The sequence below is a fragment of the Rhamphochromis longiceps genome, linkage group LG13, assembly GCF_057381845.1.
Source record: "Rhamphochromis longiceps isolate RC_006_pf linkage group LG13, R_longiceps_female_GT1.1, whole genome shotgun sequence".
Classification (NCBI taxonomy): Eukaryota; Metazoa; Chordata; class Actinopteri; order Cichliformes; family Cichlidae; genus Rhamphochromis; species Rhamphochromis longiceps.
In genome coordinates, this window is record NC_140569.1 from 676200 (window position 1) to 699498 (window position 23299).

Consider the following 23299-nt stretch of genomic DNA (forward strand, 5'->3'; position numbering starts at 1 on the left):
AATATTAAAATGTATAATATTGTTAAAGTCACTAAAATTTGTGACGTGAGCTCTATGTCTGCTTGTGAAACTCAGAAATTCAGTAGAGCTGATATGTAGCTATATTAAATATTCACATAAGTATTTTAAATGTATAGAAATGTTTTAAATGAATGAACGTGTGTCTTTGACCGTTATTGTGTAACTTACTTTCAGACTAGTTAATCATAGGGGATAGACATAGGGGATTTCTGCGGATTTCTCCTGTTTCTTTCCTTGTTTTTACTTCTGTTGATTCTCCTGATTCTTTTCCAGTTGCTGACCAAACACAAAACCATCCACTGAAGTGCACCATACTTCCCAGCTGACTGGCAAGTTAGGGATTCATAGTTTTCGAGATTAGCTTCTGATTCTGATCTTTTCCATATCTCTCGAGGAATACTGGATTTAGGTGAGGAGCGTTCTGCAGCAACTACTGGGAAATCGTTTATATGTGAAATCAGAAAAACGTAAGTTTCATGCCACCACTGTCTCATTCATGGGTCACATTTTGGCCAGGGGGCAGGTGACGTCCCAGAGTCTCGAAAACAGCTCCAGCGTTTTCTAGTGTTTGCCAATTCCCACAGGTAATTCATAAGAAACTACAGCCAAGTCGCCGCTCCGCTCCCTTGGTTCGCTTCACTCAAGGTACCGTTCACCTGGTCCTCCCACCACCTGGTTGGTGTAGGGGCATACTGTCTCACAGGTCTGATCCCCAAGGCAAACTCCAGCCGAGCGCCTTTTTCTCCCACCGCAGAACAAAATTATGATGTGGGAAATATCCGTTGGGTTATGGATGTGCAGAGTTGGCCCAATGGATAACCGCTGTTATCTATTGGGCCCATTGGGTTATCCAAGGTTCGTGTGCCACCCAGGAGTGAGAAGGACAATAACTTTTCTCAGACAACATTTCTGGTGGCCATCCCTAAACAAAGATGTGAGAGAGTCTGTTGCCATTTGTCCTGCCTGCGCCTGTAACAAGTCCTCCACCAAGCACCTCAGGCCTACTCCACCCATTAACCACACCAATCCAGGGCGCATGCGCACGCAGCGACCGGCAGTGAGCGAGAGCTTGGCATCCTAAGTTTTTAAGTGTTTAAGTTCTTATCGTTTCTTTTCGTTTCTATCGCTGGCATGTGTTTTGGTTGAAGGAAGTGACAGTTTTCTTACAAAGTGACGCTCCACAACAGTGAGAACATCATGGATTCTTTTTTCTTCATTGTGGTTGGATTTCTACTGTGCTGGCTTGTTTCCGATGATGTGGGCGAGGCCGTGAGTCAGCTGAGGATTGTTTGCTCCCGCGACGAACTGTTAAAACTTGATGGTAAGGACCTCACCTCATGTATGCCGGATTTTATACATAGAGACTCTAACAGAACGAGTGAGAAGAGGAAAAGAGGGAGACGTGGAGGTGTTAAATTGCGTCTGAGGAGACAACAGGTCAGTCGGTTTCCCCTGCCGTCTGTTATCCTTGGAAATGTTCAGTCTCTTAGGAACAAGCTGGATGAACTCCAGGGAAACGTCAGGTTCCAGAAAGACTTCAGGGACAGCTGAGTGATGGCTTTTTCCGAGACATGGCCGACGGAGCTGGACCAGGACACCGATTTTTCAATTGACGGTTTTGGAGCTCCCTTTCGCCGGGATCGGGATGCACGGGTAACAAGGAAATCTCAAGGAGGGGGAGTATGCTTGTATGTGAACAAACGTTACTGTAGCGCTGTGACTGTTAGAGAGTGTATTTGTACACCAGATGTTGAACTTTTATCCGTGTCGCTGCGCCCTTTTTATCTCCCTCGTGAGTTTCCACAACTTTTTATTACCATAGCTTACATTCAGGGCTCACCCCGCCTCCACCTGCAGCATCATCTCAGACGTAGTGCAGAAGCTGCAGGCGCTCTCTCCTGACGCCCAAACTTTATAATGGGGGACTTTAACCATGTCTCTCTTGAATCAACTTTGGGCAATCTGTATCAATATGTATCCTGTCCTACCAGACGGGATAAAATGTTGGACCTTTGTTACGGATCGGTGAAGAATGCTTATAAATCCCTCCCGCTTCCTCCTCTGGGATCTTCTGACCATAACTGTGCATCTTCTGCCCATCTATAAAACGGTCTTAAAACGAGAGACAAAGGATGTTGACATATGGTCAGAAGAATCTGTGCTTACAGATTGGGAAGTTTTTATTCAGTCTTGTGGAGATGATCTCGACGCTTTGGTGGATGTTACTAGCTCTTATGCAATATTTTGTAAAGACATGATTATACCCCGTAAGCGCGTTAAAGTCTACGCTAACAATAAGCCGTGGGTCACTAAAAGCGTCAAATCCTGTTTAAGGAAAAAGAGACAGGCCTTTAAAGAGGGGGCTGTTACCGATTTTCAGACAGCCACCAAAGAAATGAAAATCGAGCTCTTGAAAGCAAAACAGAGCTACAAAAACCTTCTTGAAAGCAAATTTGCTGCAAAAAATTTTGGGTCTGCCTGGACTTGTATGAAAACCATAGCAGGGTTTCAAACTCCTCAGAGCAGCAGTCAGGTCATTTTAGATGGTTTTAATTCAGACAGAGATTTTGCAAATGCCTTAAACATGTTTTATGCTCGTTTTAGTTCTTCTGATTTTAGCGAGGATATTTTGGAACTGAAACAGAAACTGAGAGATACTCAGCACTTTATCATTGAACTCAGCGATGTTAAAAAGGCCTTTCGTACAGTCAATGTGAACAAGAGCCAGGGTCCTGATAATATTAGTGGCCGCCTAATTAAATCTTGTGCTGATGAACTCAGTCCTATATTTCAGGTTATTTTGAACAAATCCTTGCAAACACAACACGTGCCCTCTCTTTGGAAAGAAGCAGTCGTGGTTCCTGTCCCTAAATCTAGTCGTCCAACAATTCTAAACGACTTCAGGCCTGTTGCCTCACTTCAGTTGTCATGAAAGTCTTTGAAAAAAATCATCAGAAATGTGATTATGAAAGAGACTGAACATCAGCTGGATCCAATGCAGTTTGCATACAGGCCCAACAGAGGAGTGGAGGACGCACTTTTGACTTCACTAAATCTGATTCTTAAACATGTAGAGAGTAAAGGGACTTTTGCAAGACTTCTTTTCATTGATTTTTCTTCGGCTTTTAATACAACACAGCCCCATATTTTAATTAAAAGACTTTTAGAACAGTTTGAAATCAGGAAAAACCTGCTGGGCTGGATTTTAGATTTTCTAACTGACAGGTCACAAAGAGTGAGAATAAATGGGGTTCTGTCTGACCCAGTGTTCTCCTCCACAGGTTCTCCTCGAGGGTGCGTCCTATCGCCCTTATTATTCACTCTCTATACAAACATGTGTCAGAGCAGACATGAAAACAGGGCCATTAATACTAATTAATACTTGTTAATACTTGTACAGCTGCTGTTATTGTGTATATATTTATTTATATTTCTTCATACATTCTTATATAGTTCTATATTGTGTATTTTGTTGTACAGTTATTTTATTTTCAACTTTAATTTATATATTTTATCTTATTCTTTCCCAGTTAAATTTACCCTTCATTCTAATTTGTGTTGTACAGTTATTTCATTTTTAACCTTAATTTATATTTTATTCCTTCCTAGTTAAATTCACCCTTTTTAATTTTTCATATTTATTTCCTATCTTATTCATAGCCTTTTCCTTTTTTGTTCTCTTTAGGTCACGAGCAGTTGTCCAAGCATTTCACTGCATATCGTACTGTGTATGACTGTGTACGTGACAAATAAAATTTGAATTTGAAATTTGAATTATTAAATATGCAGATGACTCCGTTATTGTCAGCTTACTGAAAGAGGGTGAAATTAACCACGGTCCAGTCATTGATGACTTTGTTCAGTGGTGTGAGGAGTCTTATCTCCAGCTGAACATATCTAAAACAAAAGATATGGTTGTTGATTTTAGGAAACAACAAAATGGGCACGGAGTCACTTTAACTAAAGGTCAGAAAATAGAGCAAGTACAATCATATAAATATCTTGGGACCATAATCAATGAAAAACTGAACTTTGATCAGAATTGCAAATCAGTTTGTAAAAAGGGTCACCAGCACCTTTATTGCCTTAGGAAACTTGCTCATTTCCACATTGACCAAAACATTTTAACTTCGTTCTTTTATTGAGTCTGTTTAATCCTTTTGTTTGGTGGCATGGTTCGGTCAGACCTCTGTCACAGAGAAAAACTCACTGAATCAGATAGTGAGATGGTCCAGTCGTCTGACAGGTGAGCCACAGTCTTGTTTAGCCTCCCTGTACTCCAAGCAGGTACAGAGGATGGCTTTATCAATCCTTAAAAATGGTTCCCATCCGCTAAGGGGTGAATTTCAGCGTCTTCCCTCAGGACGGAGGTTTCTATTTCCGAGATGCAGGACAAAGCGTTATAAAAACAGCTTTGTCCCCGTTGCTGTCACTGAATTAAATAAGAACTGTTTTTGATTCGAAATATTAAATTACTATATATGTGCCACAGTGAGGTTTATATCTTTATTAGGTCTGTGTGTTTTTGAAGGGATGCCAAATGCTGTCATTTTTTCTGTAAAGCAAATTTAGCTATGGGTATGAATAAAGTTACCTTGACACCACACCGCCCTTGGTCACACGTAGGCTTAGATTTCTTCACCGTCTCCCTGCCTCTTCGGGGAGGAATGTCATTCTCACCATCGTAGAGAGGTTCTCTAAATCAGCACAGTTCATTGTACTAGAAAAATTGCCCACTGCCATAGAAAATGCTCAGCTATTAGTCGATCATGTTTTCAGACTCCACGGCATCTCTCAGGAAATAGTTTCAGATCGAGGTCCCCGATTCACTTCACAAGTTTGGAAAGCATTCTGCACAGCTCTGGGCGCCAGAGTCAATCTGAGCTCTGGGTACCACCCACAAACCAACAGCCAAACAGAAAGGCTAAATCAGTGCGTGCTGTCACATAACCCCTTGTCCTGGTCCACCCTGTTATCATGGATTGAGTACACACATAATTCACTTACCACTTCTGCTACTGGTCTGATCCTGTAATAAATGCATGAACGAGTTTTTCAGCGTCACTCTGAAACAGGATATTTCTAACTTTAAAGATGTTGCACAAATGGAAGAAAGCAGTCTTACATATTTGTTTAATATGTGCGGTGAAGGACATGTCCTGGTCAAAAATGACTCCAAGGTTCCTCACAGCGTTACTGGAGGCCAAGGTAATGCCATCCAGAGTCAGGTACTTCTGATTAGAGACCTTAGTTTTCACAGGAGCTACAGTATCCAGAGTCGTACGTAGTGAGGAGGTGAAATTATTAACAAGATGATCGACCTCTGTTGGGGTAGCGTTCAGATAGATGCTCTGCTCTGTGTTGGTACAGGGCATTGGAGATGATAACAGTGGGTGGATTATATTCTTAAACTTAGTTACAGTGCTTTCAGAAAGACATCTACTGTGATAAAGTCTACTCTCCACTGCTGTGTAATCAATTATTGTAAATGTAAATGTTATCAGGAAATGATCAGACAGCAGAGGGTTTTCAGGAAACGCTGTTAAATGTTCAGTTTCTATGCCATATGTTAAAACAAGATCTAGAGTGTGATTACAGTGGTGGGTGGGTTCTTTTACATGTTGAGAGAAGCCAATTGAGTCTAATAACAGATTAAATGCCATGTTGAGGCTGTCATTTTTAGCATCTACATGGATGTATGGATGGATTCAGAATTTGGATTTCGTCCACTATCACTGCCTTTCACCTGCCCAACGTTTGCTTCGGAGCTCTGGATTTGCAGCTCGGACCATTCCTGCTACAAAACCACTCACTCGGGTTAACGACTCCTCCTCCCAACGGGAAAAATGCCTATATGGGGTTTGGTTGAAAGGGCAGCTGCCTACACAGAGAAGCCCAGACCTCCCTCTCCCCAGCCTATACAGGGGAACACTGTTGCATTCGGACATCTTCGGACACCTGTTGGGACATCTCGCCCACTAGGTGCGCAGGTGGCATTCTTATGAGATGCCCAGACCACCTTAAATGGTTCCTTTTGATGTGGAGGAGTAGCAGTTTTACTCTAAGGAATCCAGCGACCCTCTGGAGAAAGCCATTTCCACCACTTGTATCCACGATCTCATCCGTTCCGGCACTACTCAAAACTAATGACCACAGGTGAGGGTAAGGCTTAGGGGCAACAACTCATCACCGATTGGGAATGGGCACATCAACCTTTTCTTGCTGAGGACCCATAGCTTCTGAAGGGGCTGATTCTCATTCCTACCATTTCACACTCCACTATGAGCCAGTGCAAGCTAGAACACATCACCTATAAAAATCACAGATGAGATTATACGGCCACCAAAGTGAAAATCTTTAAAAATACTGGTGGTCGCCTGTAGATACGCCTATGGTGTCAATTTCAAAATTGCCTTGCTCTTGAGCTATTCCTTTCACAAACTTGGGTGTCCACACTGAACGCCCTCCTTTTACACCTGAGCAGTAAAAACTGCATTTTGTATTTACTTGGTTCATCTTTGTCTGATATTAAGATTTGTTCGATTAGCTTGCCCGAACAGCAGGACCGTCACATTTTCCATCAGATGAGTCACTGAGTGGTGACGACGGAGTGTGCCTGTGCTGATCCCGCCTGGAAGAAGAGTGACCTAACGAGCTGCTATGCTCATGATGTAATGTGTGTATATGCTACAGTATGTGTTGGGCAAAATACTGAACAATGAATGACTCTGAATTCCTCTGTTTTGTATATTAGTGTGTGATTTTAAGTAGTATGTATAGAATAATGCTAATGACTGGCTATCCTTACTGTGAAGCAGTATGAGTGGTCAGGAAGTCTAGAAAGTGAAATTTAATGTCAATGTTCTTACTGCAGTGGTGTGGAGCTTCATTTTGAATTTTTCAAGGTAAAGCCAGTGTTTGGATTCGCTGGGGTCCAGGTCGTGATAGAAGTCACGAGCCGCATAACCAAAACTGTGGAACTTCCTGTCTGGAGTGAGAAGGATGGTGGTGGGGGTCTTCTGATTGGATACGCCTGGGTCCCCACCCTCCCAACGCCTGGAAAAAAACGACAGTTATCAATATATGTGCAGTAAATCTGCTTTTAAGTGAATACTGTTTTACACTTCGGGGTACAGTTTTGAGGTGGTTGACCCCAGCAACTTGAAATTTGTCCAGGAAAGCCTTAAGGAGTTGGTCTTTGGTCACATGTTTTCATCAGACTTTTGATGCACTTCTCCTCCAAGGTTGAGCCCATCCACCTCAAAATCACACAAAACAAGCAGAATGCGAACACTTATCGTTTCCACAATTGCTTTCTTTAGTATTTTTAGACCTCTTTCCCTGTTTTAGTAAAGCCAGTGACTCTAGTCTCTCCCCTGGACCTGTGATTAATTGTCCTGAGGAAAAGATTAAATAAACCTTGCATTCCTGTGAACCTTCCCATCTCTTCAGTCTGCTTTTGGCTCCGCCTTTTCCCCTTTGGCCTTCGGACATATCCAAGCTAAACGCTTACAGGTGTTTTCATTTTCCTTTATATAATTTGTCTGCAGCGACTGGTTCTACCGGAGGACCAGCAGAATTTGGGCACAAGTACAGATCACACTTTTTAAAATAGCAAATTTCCTGCTGTTTGTAAATGCCAGCAGGCAGTGTTGGAGCAGCTTGGAAAAATAAATGCAATCCCTGGTGACGACGAGTCTAGACAAAGGGCTGTTCAGCTGTTACGGCTCTCGTAATACATGCATACCGTTTTAAACAATACAATAATTATTGTGTCTCTAAGTCAAGGACTTTAGAGGTTTTATGGTCATTCCAACACATGTCCTCAAAGTTTTTTTATTTTTTTATTTTTATTTTTCACAAAATGGATTTTATTGGTGTTTTCGTACGATTTTTAAGAGCCAGAAAAAAAATAAATCTTTCGTATCTCTTTGTGTAATAAGCAAAGTTGTGGTTACGACTTCACAGTAGCCTATTTAATCTTTTTTAGCCAGAACACCAACTCACTCGAGCCTCCCCTCACATGATGGTAATGTCACGTGTGATATAGGATTTCTTCTGTACTGTTTTGTTCGACCGCTGTGTATTCAGTAACACATACTGAATTATGTGGTAAACAAGCTAAAATATGTTTTGTATCTGATTCCCAAAAGTGATCACTACCTCCAGTTTACCTCATTAAAGGCTGCGTCTTCTCTGTTTAATTCAATTAAATTCAACAAACAGCTCTATTCAAATACTAATAGCTTAATACTTAGTAATATTAATTACTTAAAGCAAGAATAACATAATCAAATAAAAACAGAACTTGAACAGAAATCACAGTTTACAGCTACCCAAGGACAAGATCAGGAAGCCCATAAAAGTTCAAGAGCTGTGAAAAAAAATCCTTTCAGGCTGAAAGATGCAGAAGATATTTAACATTTCAAAATGAATTTAATATATCAAAATGTTTTTGCCTTTGTGAATGTTTTATCTGAACTTTTAACTGTTTATCAAGTTTTGGGATTTATCCTCTTTCACGTACAGCTCTCTTATTTCTTTCTTTTTTGGTAATTTTGAGGGACATTCAACACAAACCTTTGTATCAAACTGAAGACATTTCAGGGTGTTGTTGTGGAGTTACGACCCCACCATCATCACAACAAAACTCCTTGTATTGTTACTTTTAATATTTCATTAACACACAATGAAAAGCAAGAATTCATTATGTCTTAGTTTTCCATGGCTTTGCTTCAAAGCTGACAATCCAGCATCCAGGAACATTTATAACTTTCTAATATGAAGCTGTGCTTCTAAAGCTTTAAGCGTCCTAAAAGATGCACGCGTAGAATTATTTGAAAATCCTAGGTGACTTCCTGCCTAAGCTGTCACAGTCACAAGATTTTCAGAGAACATAACCTCTGACCTTGACCTTGAGTACAAGACTCATCCAAGACCTGGTAGGGTCTCCCCAAGACAAATTGGTCTTGGGTGAGAAGTTTTCATAGGAAGCTGAAAGTCACTCATCCAAGCGACTTCCAGTGTTCCTCTCTCTCCAGGACGTGTACATCCTTATCACTAAAAGACTGGCCACTGAAGAAGTCACTTTGCTGAGTGATGAAACGTTTCTCCCAGATGCACAGAACTGAGCATCAAGACACCTGGTGGTGCGTTGGATCAGGTAGTGGGGGCGAGTCCTGGACAGACCGAGCGTAGCATGCCTAAACGTACAGTGATGGTATCATAAGGAGATCTGGAGCGGTGTCTCTGGACTGACAGACTGGGGTGATAGTTCCTATCTTTGAATAAGGGCCCGGAGTATGTGCTCCAACTCCAGGGGACAACACGCTAAGCCTCTCTGAGAACAGTCTATGCCAAGGTGCAGAGTTTGTTTGACCTTGGATACAAGAGGAACAATGCAGTTTCCATTCTGGAACGTTGGGCCAGTTCTAAATGATATTTGAGGGGGATTCCCCAACTTGTCTACATGTGTTTTGTTAATATGGAGAAGGCATTCGACAACATCCCTCAGAGTATCCTGGGGGGGGGGGGGGGGGGGGGGGGTGCATTGGGAGTATGGGATGGCCAGCACGTTGCTACGATCCCTGTACAATGTTCCCAGTCTTTCCAGTCTGTCTTGTTGAGGAGGGCACAAATAGTTAGCTGTCAATTACAGAGCACAAGCATTCGAGCTTTGTATAGTGACGGAAAGACAGAGATCATGGATACAAGCAGCAAATTTTCTCTGAAGGGTGGCTGGATTCTCCCTTGGAGAGAGAGTGAGGGGCTCAGAGTAGAGCCGCTGCTCCTCCACATGAAAAGGAGCCAGTTCAGGTGGTTTGGGCACCAACATGAAAATCCTAGGTGACTTCCTGTCTAAGTTATCACCTCGAGGTCAGACATGAATATATACATATACATCTGTATATTAGGACTGAGCGTTACTAGTCAACTAACCAACTAATCGGCACAATTGTTGTCACAGTCCTGGTTCGGTGACCCAGTGTTTTTGGGTTTTGTACTTTTACTTTTGATGTTATTATGAATTATGAGTGTTTGTGTTTTGGTTTCTGTCCCAGTATTTCTAGCTCATAGTTTTGTAGAACTGCTGAGTCCTTGTTTTTAGGTTTTGTTATTTGGTTTCCCAGAGTTACTCTGTGCTCACACTTCTCCGTGTTCCCTCCGTCTGTCCATGGTGTCACTCTGCTTGTGAATCTGTTAAGTTCAGTGTCTTGTCTGGCTCTGTGAGTTTCCTGTTTTATTCTGAAGGTCTCTGTCTCATGTGAGTGTGTTCGGTACGTTTCCCCTGTCTCGTCAGCTCTGACTTCTCCCAGCTGTGTTGCCCTCCTGTCTCCCATCCCTTGATTACTGCTGTGTGTATTTACGCCCTGTGTGTTCTCCAGCCTGTTGCCGGTTCGTCTGCGTTATTTCCCTCCGTCAACCTGTGTATCTGTGTGTTCCTATGTTTTTCTCCTCGGGTCTCCAGTTGACGTTTCAGGTTTGTTTTGTTAGTTTTTTCCAGTTTAGGTTTTGCTTAGTTTCCTCCACGCCTTTGCCGTTTCTGTTTGTATCTCCACCTTCAATAAAATTCCCCTGCATCTCAGCTGCCAGCATCTTGGGTCCACACGGCTCATCCCGCGAGCCGTGACAGTACAAACCGACCAGCCCGCCGGAGGACGTTCTGTCCGGCCCGTCGGTCCAGCCTTCAAAAGGGAAGCGGCGATCATGCCGACGCCCTTCGCCTCAGCTAGACCCGGAGACTTCTGAATTGCTGGCTGTGGTGAGCGAAAGAGACGTTAATCATGGGTTTTCTGACTTTGGGACTATTTACTCCGGGGCCGTGCCCAGCAGCATTCAGCTCAGTCTTCAGTGTCCCTGTTACCTGTAGCTCAATCTCCAGTTCTGTCGCCCTCTCAGCCATCCATTATCTCTATGCAGGGAGAAAATCTCATTCCCACCCAGGGTGTTTCTCACAGTTTAGCTGCTTTAGGTACAGTTATTCACTCCAGGGCCTCCCCAGAGGCTAGGTAGCCCCCGAGGAACTGCACGCGGTGACAGCGCTGCCTGGGCGGAGCCCTGCGCAGCTCCAGTTACCTCTGTGCCTGCCAGAGGTCTCCGCACACAGTCTCACAGATTAAAGTCCAACAGGCAAACAAAAGCACTGTTTTTACCTTTATGCTGGATGTTCATCATGAAATGAATCTTTTAAATTATTTGCGCAATCGATTAAACATTAAAAAGTAACTTTAGGTTAATATTCTTCCTTCTTTTGTCTGTTTTGCTGACACTTTTCTGTGTCACATGTCCAATTAGCTACATTTAGTTTTCATTTGCCTGCCAGAACATCTTCCTTCAGCCTTGGTGATAAAAGACTGTTTTTAATTTTTGTTCACAGCCGAACGGATCAAGTTCAGTGCACCACCAGCCCACCATCACATTCCACCTCAGTTTCCACTGCAGTGTCAGCCTACCTCATGGTGTGAATGCACTCTGGTTCCTTAGCAAAGGCGTAAGCATAACCGCTGGATGTGGTGCCAAAGTCAATGGCAACTACGACCACAAAGGACGGCCCTGACGGTACCTGGTCTGTATCATTCTGCTGTGCACAAAGAGGAACAGACAGTTTGATGGTGTTAGGACATATGATGAGTTCAAAACAACCAATCAGCATATGCAAATAAAAAATAACAACATCAAAATGGTAAAGTGATATCACAGGTGAGTAAATATCTGCAGGATGTTCAGTGTTCACTTTGAATGGCACCGTGATGATGGAGACTGCAGGTTTATTTCTGCATTTACTCAGTCTTGGTGTCCTGCTGTTATGTAACATATATGAGTGAAGAGCAGACGGTCTCTACCTAACAGTTTGTAAGGACTTTGCTGTTACTGCTGTAGGATATGTTAAATAGATCATGACCCTCCAATGCCAGGTGTTGTGGCACTCAAGCATGATACAAAGGTAATCAGATTACCAGAATGAGAAGAAACGTGTCAGATCACACTCGTCCTGCAGGAACAATAATTACAAACATGAACACATGAGTCACCTGAGTGTGTGAAGGAGAGAGAGGTGTAATTCCAGGGTCGCCCATGCTCTTTGCTGGAGAAGGATCAGCCATTGCATCTGTACATGAAGACAGCAAAGGATTTATTATGCAGTCCTACGATGCAGTTCACTTTCTATTGAGTATTTATATAAAGTTGCACGCTGTCGTGTCATTTTTAAAGCATGTCTTTATTTGAACATCAGTAGGAAATTTATTCCTTTTACACGTTTTCATTTTATGCACCTTCTTTTTATGCCGTGCATTTGTGCAGCTGTAAGCTTTTGCTACTGTGTAGTGAACAAGGACTACAGATCTGCAGGTCATCATTTATACATCTATATGCAGTGTTGGGGAGTAACAGAATACATGTACCGGTGTTACGTATGTAAAATACAATATGAGTAACTGTATTCTGTTAGTTTAAAGGTTACCATTTAAAAAGGTGGCATTCAGTGCCTGTGTCTCAGTCTCGTGGCCCAGGTCACCTCTACAGCCCGCATAACAACGTAAAGAAATATTTGAAGCATGTAAATATAATAATAACCACTGCAGCCAAACAGAGAGCCTGACGAGCCCAGCTATTAAGACTCGACTGTACACCGTGTTCGTGTTTTCCTCTGAAATAGGGCTGCTTAATAAATCAAATTTTAATCTCGATTACGATCTGGGCTTTCAACAATCATTAAAAAGGACTGAGCCGATTATTAGCCCCTCCCTCGTGCTTTACTTGTGCTTGACAGTCTTTAAAGTCATTATTCAACACATTGTTATTGTTAAATAAATATGTCAAATAATCGAGATCTCAATTTCAGTGAAAATAATCGTGATTATCATTTTTGCCCTAATCGAGCAGCCCTACTCTGAAACAATAAGTTCTGTTGGAGTCTTTCAACGCCTCTCTCTGTTTCTCACTAGCAAAGTTGACCCAGACAACAAAGTAAAGCTAGTTTTCAGCTATGAGCCGACACGAACCCGACGTATTAGTCAGAGGTCCCTTTACTACAGTTCAGAGCCGCGGACCTGTTTTATATACGCGTGGAATAGTTTCTACACGAGATCGCTGCAAAAAGTGCAGCCTTACCTAATGTCCACCTACTGTTACTCATTTATATTAAGATTTAAACATCTAGCTGGTGTTGGTGTGGAGAGTAGCCATCAGTAATAGTAATAAATCACACAGCAATAGGACATTCATGTAGCTGTAAAAAGCATGGTAATATATTAAGTAATCCAAAGTACTCAGTTACATTACTCTCATTGAGTAACGTAACAGAATACATTACAGAATACATTTTGGGGCATGTAATCTGTAGTGGGATACATTTTGAAAGTAACCTTCCCAGCACTGTCTATATGATATAGAGCTAGTTAAATGAACATTTTTATGATAAGGGTTCATTTTCTCTCCTGCTCATCTTTTTTATCCCAAACTGAAACATTCAATGTATCTCCTTGCATCTTCTGACCTTTCACATTACCCACAAACGAGCCTCTAAGGCTGAGGCCATACGCACTCTTTTTTAAATGTTACATTGTTGGAGACAACCATTCATTCATCTACAAAAACAACATGCACAGCATGCTTCCTGCATCAGTCGACTCCTGACTCAACCCTGCGATGCAGCCATACTCCTGTTAGGGGACAACTTTGAGATATTATTTTATTTAAAAATGACAGACTTACATTAACTTAGTAATTAGTACTTAATTAAACCTGAAAATAAACTTCCTGTTGGTTAAATAATCAACTGACAGCCACTATTAGCAGGTTTGTCCTGATCTCCATCCAGACGACACCGTAATTTAAAGGACACTGCTAACAGAAGCCTAGCTTAGCCACTGACTTAAATTAGCTCCACACTTTAAGCACAATACTACGATAAACATAACAAATTGTTATCAAGGCCAGCTGACTAAAGATTTCCATGGTCACACTGACTTTTTTCTTGAACACAAGAAGGCAATAAGGCTCTGAAACTAAGACATGCTGCTTCCATAGTTGGTAAGCACCAAAGAAATGACCCAGAACACCAAAGAAAACCGTGTTCCTGCAGAGGCTGCTGACCATGAACTCTGTAAATGGCCCAGAAGTGAAAGGATGCTGCTTTGTGGGTGTCAAACGGCCAAATGACAACATTTTCTGTGTGGAAAGTGCAGAAAATGTCTGTTACACCTGTCTTCAAAACACAATGGCATTTCAGTAGAATAGGAGATTGTCTACCCATTTGCTTCCATCATTTTCATTAGTCTGGCTTAATAACCTTCAGTGAAAGTGTTCTTTGAATGCATACAATAATAATACTCCCCAGACATATTGTAAGTGTCTGGCAGAATTGTCTCACGGCGGGACATCGTGTTATCCATCCTATTTTTCCAGCTCATTCACCCTTTTCTCTTGCCATCCCCTACAGAGTGGATGAGTGGTCTGAAGACCCATAATACACTTTGCCAGGCAATTACAGTGCAGAATTACAGACCACCTGTGGCTAGACTCCATCTAGCCACAGTCCACTCTCCCAAATCACTTTACAGCCTGGAGTTTTATTCCCAACAAAGGGTCGAAAAATCTCATCACAATTAGCAAAGTAAAGTAACGGTAATCTTATAATAAATAATATTTCAATCTTTCTGTGCCAGCAGAGTGTTCACTTCTGTTCAATGATTCATTTAATGTCTAAGGCATGTTTACGCTGAAATTCTAATTCTTCCCCTCCAGCATTCATCCGTTCTCTCATCCGTGACAATCACACAATAATTTAAGTCATCCTGCGGCAACCCTGTGTCGTCCATACAGTGATAAGACTGCTGGGTTTGTCCAACCACGTCATCATTCTTCCCCATTAATCACATTTCTATACTATCTATATGAAAACTAACGATTGAAAATATTTTAGACAAACAAACATGATGAACTGTTAGTGCACATTAAATTAAACTGCATTCAATCCACTAAAAATAATTAAAGTTCATTGAACTTTTTATAGAGTTCAAGTCGCTGAACTTTAATTCACAAATCTATCAATTTTAAGACAAAATAGAAACTAAGCTTTAAAAACAAAGTGTTATTTATTACATTTACTCTATATGATGTTCAAACCTAAGATTTCATTTTCCAAAGTAAAGGTTAAACTATTAGTCATGCCCTTATGTTTCCAAATGATCAAACAAGAAAATGCAAAAACTAACATTTAATCAACCAGTTAAACAAAGAGACAAAAGTCTGGTAAATTAGTATGAAGAGTCCACACAGAGGGCACGTTGTAGTGGATGACTGGGTCAAACAAGTGACAGGGGACTGAGATCCACAGATTAGAAATGTGTTTTTAATCGTTTCATTTTGAAAATATTCTTAGTTTCCTCCTGCAGTTTGCTTAGGTGCAACACAGGAAAGCCTGTGGTCAGGGTTAGATCTGTGCATCTGGCAGAAAACCCTCCAGATGACCATGCTTTGTTCAAGCCAACCAATGACAACCAAGAGGGTAGGGCTGCTCAATTAATCGAATTTTAATCTCGATTACGATCTGGGCTTTCAACGATCATTAAAAAGGACTGAGACGATTATTAGCCCCTCCCTCGTGCTTTACTCTCGCGCTGCTCCGTGTGGCAAATCGAGCGCACCTCTCTGCATTTCGAACACGTGTCACAACAATTAAGAGCAGCGGTCTCCAACCTTTTTTGCACCACGGACCGGTTTATGCCCGACAATATTTTCATGGACCGGCCTTTAAGGTGTCGCGGATAAATACAACAAAATAAAACTAGTACCGGTACTGAAAAAAAGAAAATTTATTCATAACACACGTGAAAAGACCCAGGAAAACAGAGTTGACTATAAAAACGATAACAAAATAACGCTGAAAACCGATAAAAACCCTGAAAACTATACATTTCACACCTGAGCCTCAACTTTCGCGGGTACCGGTACCGGTCCGAGGCCCGGGGGTTGGGGACCGCTGATTAAGAGGACCCGAGGGAAGCTCGGAAAGCTAAACAGAAGTTATTTGGAGAGGAGAGTGACTGCCGCTGGTTGAAAAGAGGTAAAACAAAACTTCAGTGGTGTGGAAACATTATGGGTTGGCGGAGTCAGACGTGGATCAAGTAGACACAGTGTGTAAACTTTGCTACGGTGTCGTAGCTGCACCACAGAGCAACACTGCAAAGTTCACTAAACATAGATGTTTACATTTTTCATTTATTTCTTATATTGAAAACATTTGCACTGTTATCAGTATTTGCACACTATTTTATGACAATCTTTAAAGTAGGGCTGCTTGATTATGGCAAAAATGATAATCACGATTATTTTCACTGAAATTGAGATCTCGATTATTTGACAATATTTATTTAACCCTTTAAGACCTACCATAGAACCAAGTCCGCCAGAGCTTATTTTATTTTTTTACATGCTGTGGAGCCATTTTTGGGAGCATTTCAAGTTGCTATACATCAATACAACTGTTATAGCCCATAATATGTATGCATTAAGTGCATAGTAATTACATTAATTGCAAAAAAGTGCAATAAACTACAAAAAAATTGAAAATTGTTTTTTTACATATATTTCTACTTGGAGAAATTTAAGAGGTTTATCCCTCAAAGCTTTAAATACAAAAAAGTTGCAAAAAATAGTTTACAACAACAGGAAATTTATTTTGAGTGTCTTCATAGTTTTATTTTGGAGATACAGCAATTTTTATATACTGCAGGAAAAACAAAAAACAATCCTATGATGCAAATTTGCAAAGAAAACAGCATGTGCATCAAAATAAACTATTTCCAGCAGTGCAATTCGAGTTCTAAGCATCCCAGAAACTATTCAGAAAAGTCAAACATGACCAGTATAGGCTTTTAAGGCCTACAAGTAAAAAAAAACTACATTTTCTGCAAAAATGACGTCACTTCCGGTTTCAGACAGGAAATGGCGGACATGCAACAGTTCGCCTTGACGTCTGTTTCAATGTGGGAAGTGTTACGAACAGCTGATCGGATCGGCAAAGCGTGTTTCTGGAATATTGTGTTTTTGTTCCTGCAAGCGCTTTTTATGCAATTTTTGCAAAGCTTTATGTGGAAGGAAACCGTGACCGAGGACAAGCTGATGGCATAAGATGTAAGTACAACTCCTCCGGTTTCATATGCAAAACAAATTATTGTGCTAGCTTACACGGTTCAGGTTCTACAGGGATTTAAAAATAGTTACACAAAACGGAGCGTGCTGCTCTGACCGGCTTTAAAGGGTTAACAATAACAATGTGTTGAACAATGACTTTAAAAAATAATATAAAATAGTGTGCAAATACTGATAACAGTGCAAATGTTTGCAATATAAGAAATAAATGAAAAATGTCAACATCTATGTTTAGTGAACTTTGCAGTGTTGCTCTGTGGTGCAGCTACGACACCGTAGCAAAGTTTACACACTGTGTCTACTTGATCCACGTCTGACTGAACCCATAATGTTTCCACACCACTGAAGCTTTTTTTTACCTCTTTTCAACCAACGGCAGTCACTCTCCTCTCCAAATAACTTCTGCTTAGCTTTCCGAGCTTCCCTCGGGTCCTCTTAATTGTTGTGACACGTGTTCGAAATGCAGAGAGGTGCGCTCGATTTGCCACACGGAGCAGCGCAAGAGTAAAGCACGAGGGAGGGGCTAATAATCGTCTCAGTCCTTTTTAATGATCGTTGAAAGCCCAGATTGTAATCATGATTAAAATTCGATTAATTGAGCAGCCCTACTTTAAAGCCATTATTCAACACATTGTTACTGTTAAATAAATATCATCAAATAATCGAGATCTCAATTTCAGTGAAAATAATCGTTATTATCATTTTTGCCATAATCGAGCAGCCCTACAAGAGGGTAATACTACTATAAGGGACTGTAGAGCACATCGAGTTAAGTACAATGCAGGTCGGAGTGTTCCTGCTTTTCTTGCACGCTTTTTAATCCCACTGCCCTTTTTGGTCAAATAAAAGCACAAGCAGGGCAGAGTCTATATCTTTATTGTTCTCAAGGAACACAAGCTAAAGTATTTGTTTGCCATAGAGCACCCCAATGGCTTTTAGGATTGTTAACGATCAGGACATGAATATTATTATGTACATCCAAACATTCCTTTAATGCCAGGCGTTCTGTAAACGACCTTTCATTGTCATGAGTTTGTTCAGTACATATTTCTGGATTGTGAGAGTTGAGACAGTATGAGCACGATTATCCACCACACAAAAGAAAGCTGCGTTTAACATGGCTTAAAATGTTACTAACTTGTCACAGCTTTGCACTAATGTGCAACACAGTTCCTGCATCGCTATCACTGAAACACATTTCCATAAAAACAAGGTGAATAAGGAGAAAACAATATAGCTAAGAAATTTATCAGGTGATAGTAAATAAGACAATGAAAACACATCAGATGTCAATGTGAAATAATCATGCTTCACTGCTATGGATGGTGTAATGTGTTAGGAATGTGAAGCATGCCACATCATTTGATGGAAATGATAAGAATCACAAAGGGCTGAACTCAAAGATGTTTCAAAAACACTAGAAAAGACAAACTTGTCAAACGTTTGTTACAGAAATTCAAAACTCTGATCAATTTTAATGGAGGGATTGGCCGATTACGTCCGAGATGAGATGACTGGATGTGAGGCTCCTGAGACTGAATGAGACCGTAGATCTCACTCTAAAGACATACCAACGAGTTATGTGACGACCTTGAAGGGTCTTTAAACACTTCTGCTTCCAGAGAGCTACAGCTGCACCGCCTCTGGCTTCCTGCTTAAGGAAGCGTTTCACCTCTCTCGAGGTCTCAACTCCACTGACCAAAATCTAGCTTCTCTACATTCTGTTAACCCCGGTCGACCGTTTCATTCCTGTCACTTCACACACACTTCAGATCTCTACCCAATCTGATACCAGACCAGTATCATGTTCACTGGTCCAACCAACATGTCCTACGACATGGCCATCGAGCTCCCCATGGAGCAGTATCCCCTCGTGGTCACCTGCTCTCCCTATCCCCTAGGGAAAATAAGGCTATGGAGGAGTACATTACAGAGGCTCTCCAACAGGGCTTTATTTGACCCGCCACCTTCCCAGCCACCGCTGGGTTCTTCTTTAAGAAGAAGGATGGCACAGTTGGCTGCTGGCAGAGCCTGTGGGCACGCCACTGCAGCCCCCTCTGACTTCTGCTCCGTGGCTGCTGAGTGACCCCTTGTCTCAGGGGCACAGATGCCTCTCCGATGATCCTCCTTGGGCTCTCGCACTCTGGGGCCTGGAGAAACCTTTTGAATACATGTGCTCTCATCCACACAGGTGTTCACACCTGTGTGCACATCTGTGAGCACACCTGTGTGCACACAGGTGTGCTCACAAGACTGAGGCATTTTTATATCATAAAATAAAATAAAACTCAGCATAATTTGGACCATTAAGGATCACTGTTCACTGGATGAAAAGCTGAATAACATTATAGAAAGAAACAAGAGTGAGCTGGTGTAGCTGCAGCATTACATTACTTTAAACCACAGGTCAGCATGCATGGATAAGGAATGATAATACGGAATGCCGGCACGGGTTGTGCTTTGCACACAGCTGTCTCTCAGTGTACTTCCAGTTTCCCATCAAAAAATCTCTATTTTCTGCATTATTTGCTTGTTATGCACCAGGCGCTGTTTTTTTTATTTCAATGAATTTGACAAGAAAGTCTGATTTCTGCTGTTTAACAGCAAAGACTTTTACAAATGATTGCTTATCAGTGTCTCAAATCAAACCTCTGTAACTTTGCTCTGCTTCACTTCAGCAGCATCAGGTAATGTTCACATATTGATTCATGGTATTTTACCTGCTATAAAAAGCCAGGCCATCATGTTTTTCTGTTTTAGCCTCAGTTACTTTGACACAAAGGCATCTGCTGTGATGCTCACACCTCTGATGAAGTCTCACAGTGTCAGCTTTGTTTTATACCAAGATAGTTTACACCGAGTTTGTAATTGCAGAGAAACAGTCAAAAAAAATGGAATTAAATATTTAGAATTTACAAGCTTCTTTCAGCAGTACGTATCCAAGATAAATGTAATATTTCTGCCTGTCTGAGTCAAAACTGAAATGAATTCAATCAAATCGAAATCTTGTTACTCCGAACTGAATAAGTTGTAGAAATCAGTGATGACACCCAGCACTACAACTGGCCTCTCCACAATGTGGAGGCTCTTCTCTGACATCATAATAACATAGCTGAACAGGCACATTCAACATTTAAGATCATATACTTGTCATTGTAGAAAGATACAAAGACATTTTGTTTGGTGACAATTAACCAGCAAAAAGGGATAAACTTCACTTTAAAAAGGCAAAAAACTAATATAAAGATCTAAGAATAAAAAGAGCTATGTACGAACAACAGGAATATTTGCAAACGTTGTGTTGTTGTTATGAGAGCAAGTGCAGACATTCTGTTTTTTTACATGACTGCAAAGATTGCAAAGTTGTGCATGTGCCCGTGCACTAAATCAGTCCCAACAGTTTGCTAATAAAGGCCACAGCCATGAGGAGGAAGCTGCTTTTCACTCTTTCCTGGTTTTAAATGTCCAGTATCTATTCCCCCAAGGTAAAAGTGTAAAAAGGTGATGACCAGGTATGTCGACTCTCTGCTTATGAAGCTGGCTTTCTGTTTAAAGCGGTCAGCATACACAGTGTGCCATTGTTGGAGTATTGCTCCCTCCCTCTGGTTGCCTCGACGACACGGGTAAGGTGTTTTTTTTTTTTGTCTGCTTAGCAAACCACACTGTAACACACTGAGTGAGGAGCTGAGTGCGTTACAGTGAGTGAGGAGCTGAGTAACACACTCGGTGTTACACTCATGAGGGCGTTACAGTGAGTGAGATCCGAGGACGTTACAGTGAGTGAGATCCGAGGGCGTTACAGTGAGTGAGAGCCGAGTGCGTTACAGTGAGTGAGATCCGAGGGCGTTACAGTGAGTGAGAGCCGAGTGCGTTACAGTGAGTGAGGAGCTGAGTGACACACTCGGTGTTACACTCATGAGGGCGTTACAGTGAGTGAGAGCCGAGGGCGTTACAGTGAGTGAGATCCGAGCGCGTTACAGTGAGTGAGATCCGAGGGCGTTACAGTGAGTGAGAGCCGAGGGCGTTACAGTGAGTGAGAGCCGAGGGCGTTACAGTGAGTGAGATCCGAGGGCGTTACAGTGAGTGAGATCCGAGGGCGTTACAGTGAGTGAGATCCGAGGGCGTTACAGTGAGTGAGATCCGAGGGCGTTACAGTGAGTGAGAGCCGAGGGCGTTACAGTGAGTGAGATCCGAGGGCGTTACAGTGAGTGAGAGCCGAGTGCGTTACAGTGAGTGAGAGCCGAGGGCGTTACAGTGAGTGAGATCCGAGGGCGTTACAGTGAGTGAGAGCCGAGTGCGTTACAGTGAGTGAGAGCCGAGGGCGTTACAGTGAGTGAGATCCCAGTGCGTTGCAGTGAGTGAGGAGCTGAGTGACACACTCGGTGTTACACTCATGAGTGCGTTACAGTGAGTAACACACTCGGTGTTACACTCATGAGTGCGTTACAGTGAGTAACACACTCGGTGTTACACTCATGAGGGCGTTACAGTGAGTGAGATCCGAGGGCGTTACAGTGAGTGAGAGCCGAGGGCGTTACAGTGAGTGAAATCCCAGTGCGTTGCAGTGAGTGAGGAGCTGAGTGACACACTCGGTGTTACACTCATGAGTGCGTTACAGTGAGTAACACACTCGGTGTTACACTCATGAGGGCGTTACAGTGAGTGAGAGCCGAGGGCGTTACAGTGAGTGAGATCCGAGCACGTTACAGTGAGTGAGATCCGAGGGCGTTACAGTGAGTGAGAGCCGAGGGCGTTACAGTGAGTGAGATCCGAGGGCGTTACAGTGAGTGAGATCCGAGGGCGTTACAGTGAGTGAGAGCCGAGGGCGTTACAGTGAGTGAGATCCGAGGGTGTTACAGTGAGTGAGATCCGAGGGCGTTACAGTGAGTGAGAGCCGAGTGCGTTACAGTGAGTGAGATCCAAGGGCGTTACAGTGAGTGAGATCCGAGGGCGTTACAGTGAGTGAGAGCCGAGTGCGTTACAGTGAGTGAGAGCCGAGGGCGTTACAGTGAGTGAGATCCCAGTGCGTTGCAGTGAGTGAGGAGCTGAGTGACACACTCGGTGTTACACTCATGAGTGCGTTACAGTGAGTAACACACTCGGTGTTACACTCATGAGTGCGTTACAGTGAGTAACACACTCGGTGTTACACTCATGAGGGTGTTACAGTGAATGAGATCCGAGGGCGTTACAGTGAGTGAGAGCCGAGGGCGTTACAGTGAGTGAAATCCCAGTGCGTTGCAGTGAGTGAGGAGCTGAGTGACACACTCGGTGTTACACTCATGAGTGCGTTACAGTGAGTAACACACTCGGTGTTACACTCATGAGGGCGTTACAGTGAGTGAGAGCCGAGGGCGTTACAGTGAGTGAGAGCCGAGTGCGTTACAGTGAGTGAGAGCCGAGGGCGTTACAGTGAGTGAGAGCCGAGGGCGTTACAGTGAGTGAGATCCGAGGGCGTTACAGTGAGTGAGATCCGAGGGCGTTACAGTGAGTGAGAGCCGAGGGCGTTACAGTGAGTGAGATCCCAGTGCGTTGCAGTGAGTGAGGAGCTGAGTGACACACTCGGTGTTACACTCATGAGTGCGTTACAGTGAGTAACACACTCGGTGTTACACTCATGAGGGCGTTACAGTGAGTGAGATCCGAGGGCGTTACAGTGAGTGAGAGCCGAGGGCGTTACAGTGAGTGAAATCCCAGTGCGTTGCAGTGAGTGAGGAGCTGAGTGACACACTCGGTGTTACACTCATGAGTGCGTTACAGTGAGTAACACACTCGGTGTTACACTCATGAGGGCGTTACAGTGAGTGAGAGCCGAGGGCGTTACAGTGAGTGAGAGCCGAGTGCGTTACAGTGAGTGAGAGCCGAGTGCGTTACAGTGAGTGAGAGCCGAGGGCGTTACAGTGAGTGAGATCCGAGGGCGTTACAGTGAGTGAGATCCGAGGGCGTTACAGTGAGTGAAATCCCAGTGCGTTGCAGTGAGTGAGGAGCTGAGTGACACACTCGGTGTTACACTCATGAGTGTGTTACAGTGAGTAACACACTCGGTGTTACACTCATGAGGGCGTTACAGCGAGTGAGATCCGAGGGCGTTACAGTGAGTGAGATCCGAGGGCGTTACAGT

The 23299-nt window shown here is 42.7% G+C and overlaps 1 protein-coding gene across 5 annotated transcripts in view; it reads right to left on the minus strand.

Moving 5' to 3' along the window:
• Positions 1 to 23299, minus strand: part of hspa12a (heat shock protein family A (Hsp70) member 12A) — a 71918-nt gene that overhangs the window by 29564 nt on the left and 19055 nt on the right. For 3 of the 5 annotated variants that reach the window (XM_085427907.1, XM_085427911.1, XM_085427908.1), the window contains exons 2-4: positions 12054 to 12130; positions 11475 to 11602; positions 6891 to 7077 (exon numbers count right to left, since the gene is read on the minus strand). In XM_085427907.1, the coding sequence (XP_085284033.1) occupies positions 6891 to 7077; positions 11475 to 11602; positions 12054 to 12130 (392 nt within the window). The remainder of the gene's footprint in view (positions 1 to 6890; positions 7078 to 11474; positions 11603 to 12053; positions 12131 to 23299) is intronic. The other 2 variants (XM_085427909.1, XM_085427910.1) reach the window with 1 other exon arrangement.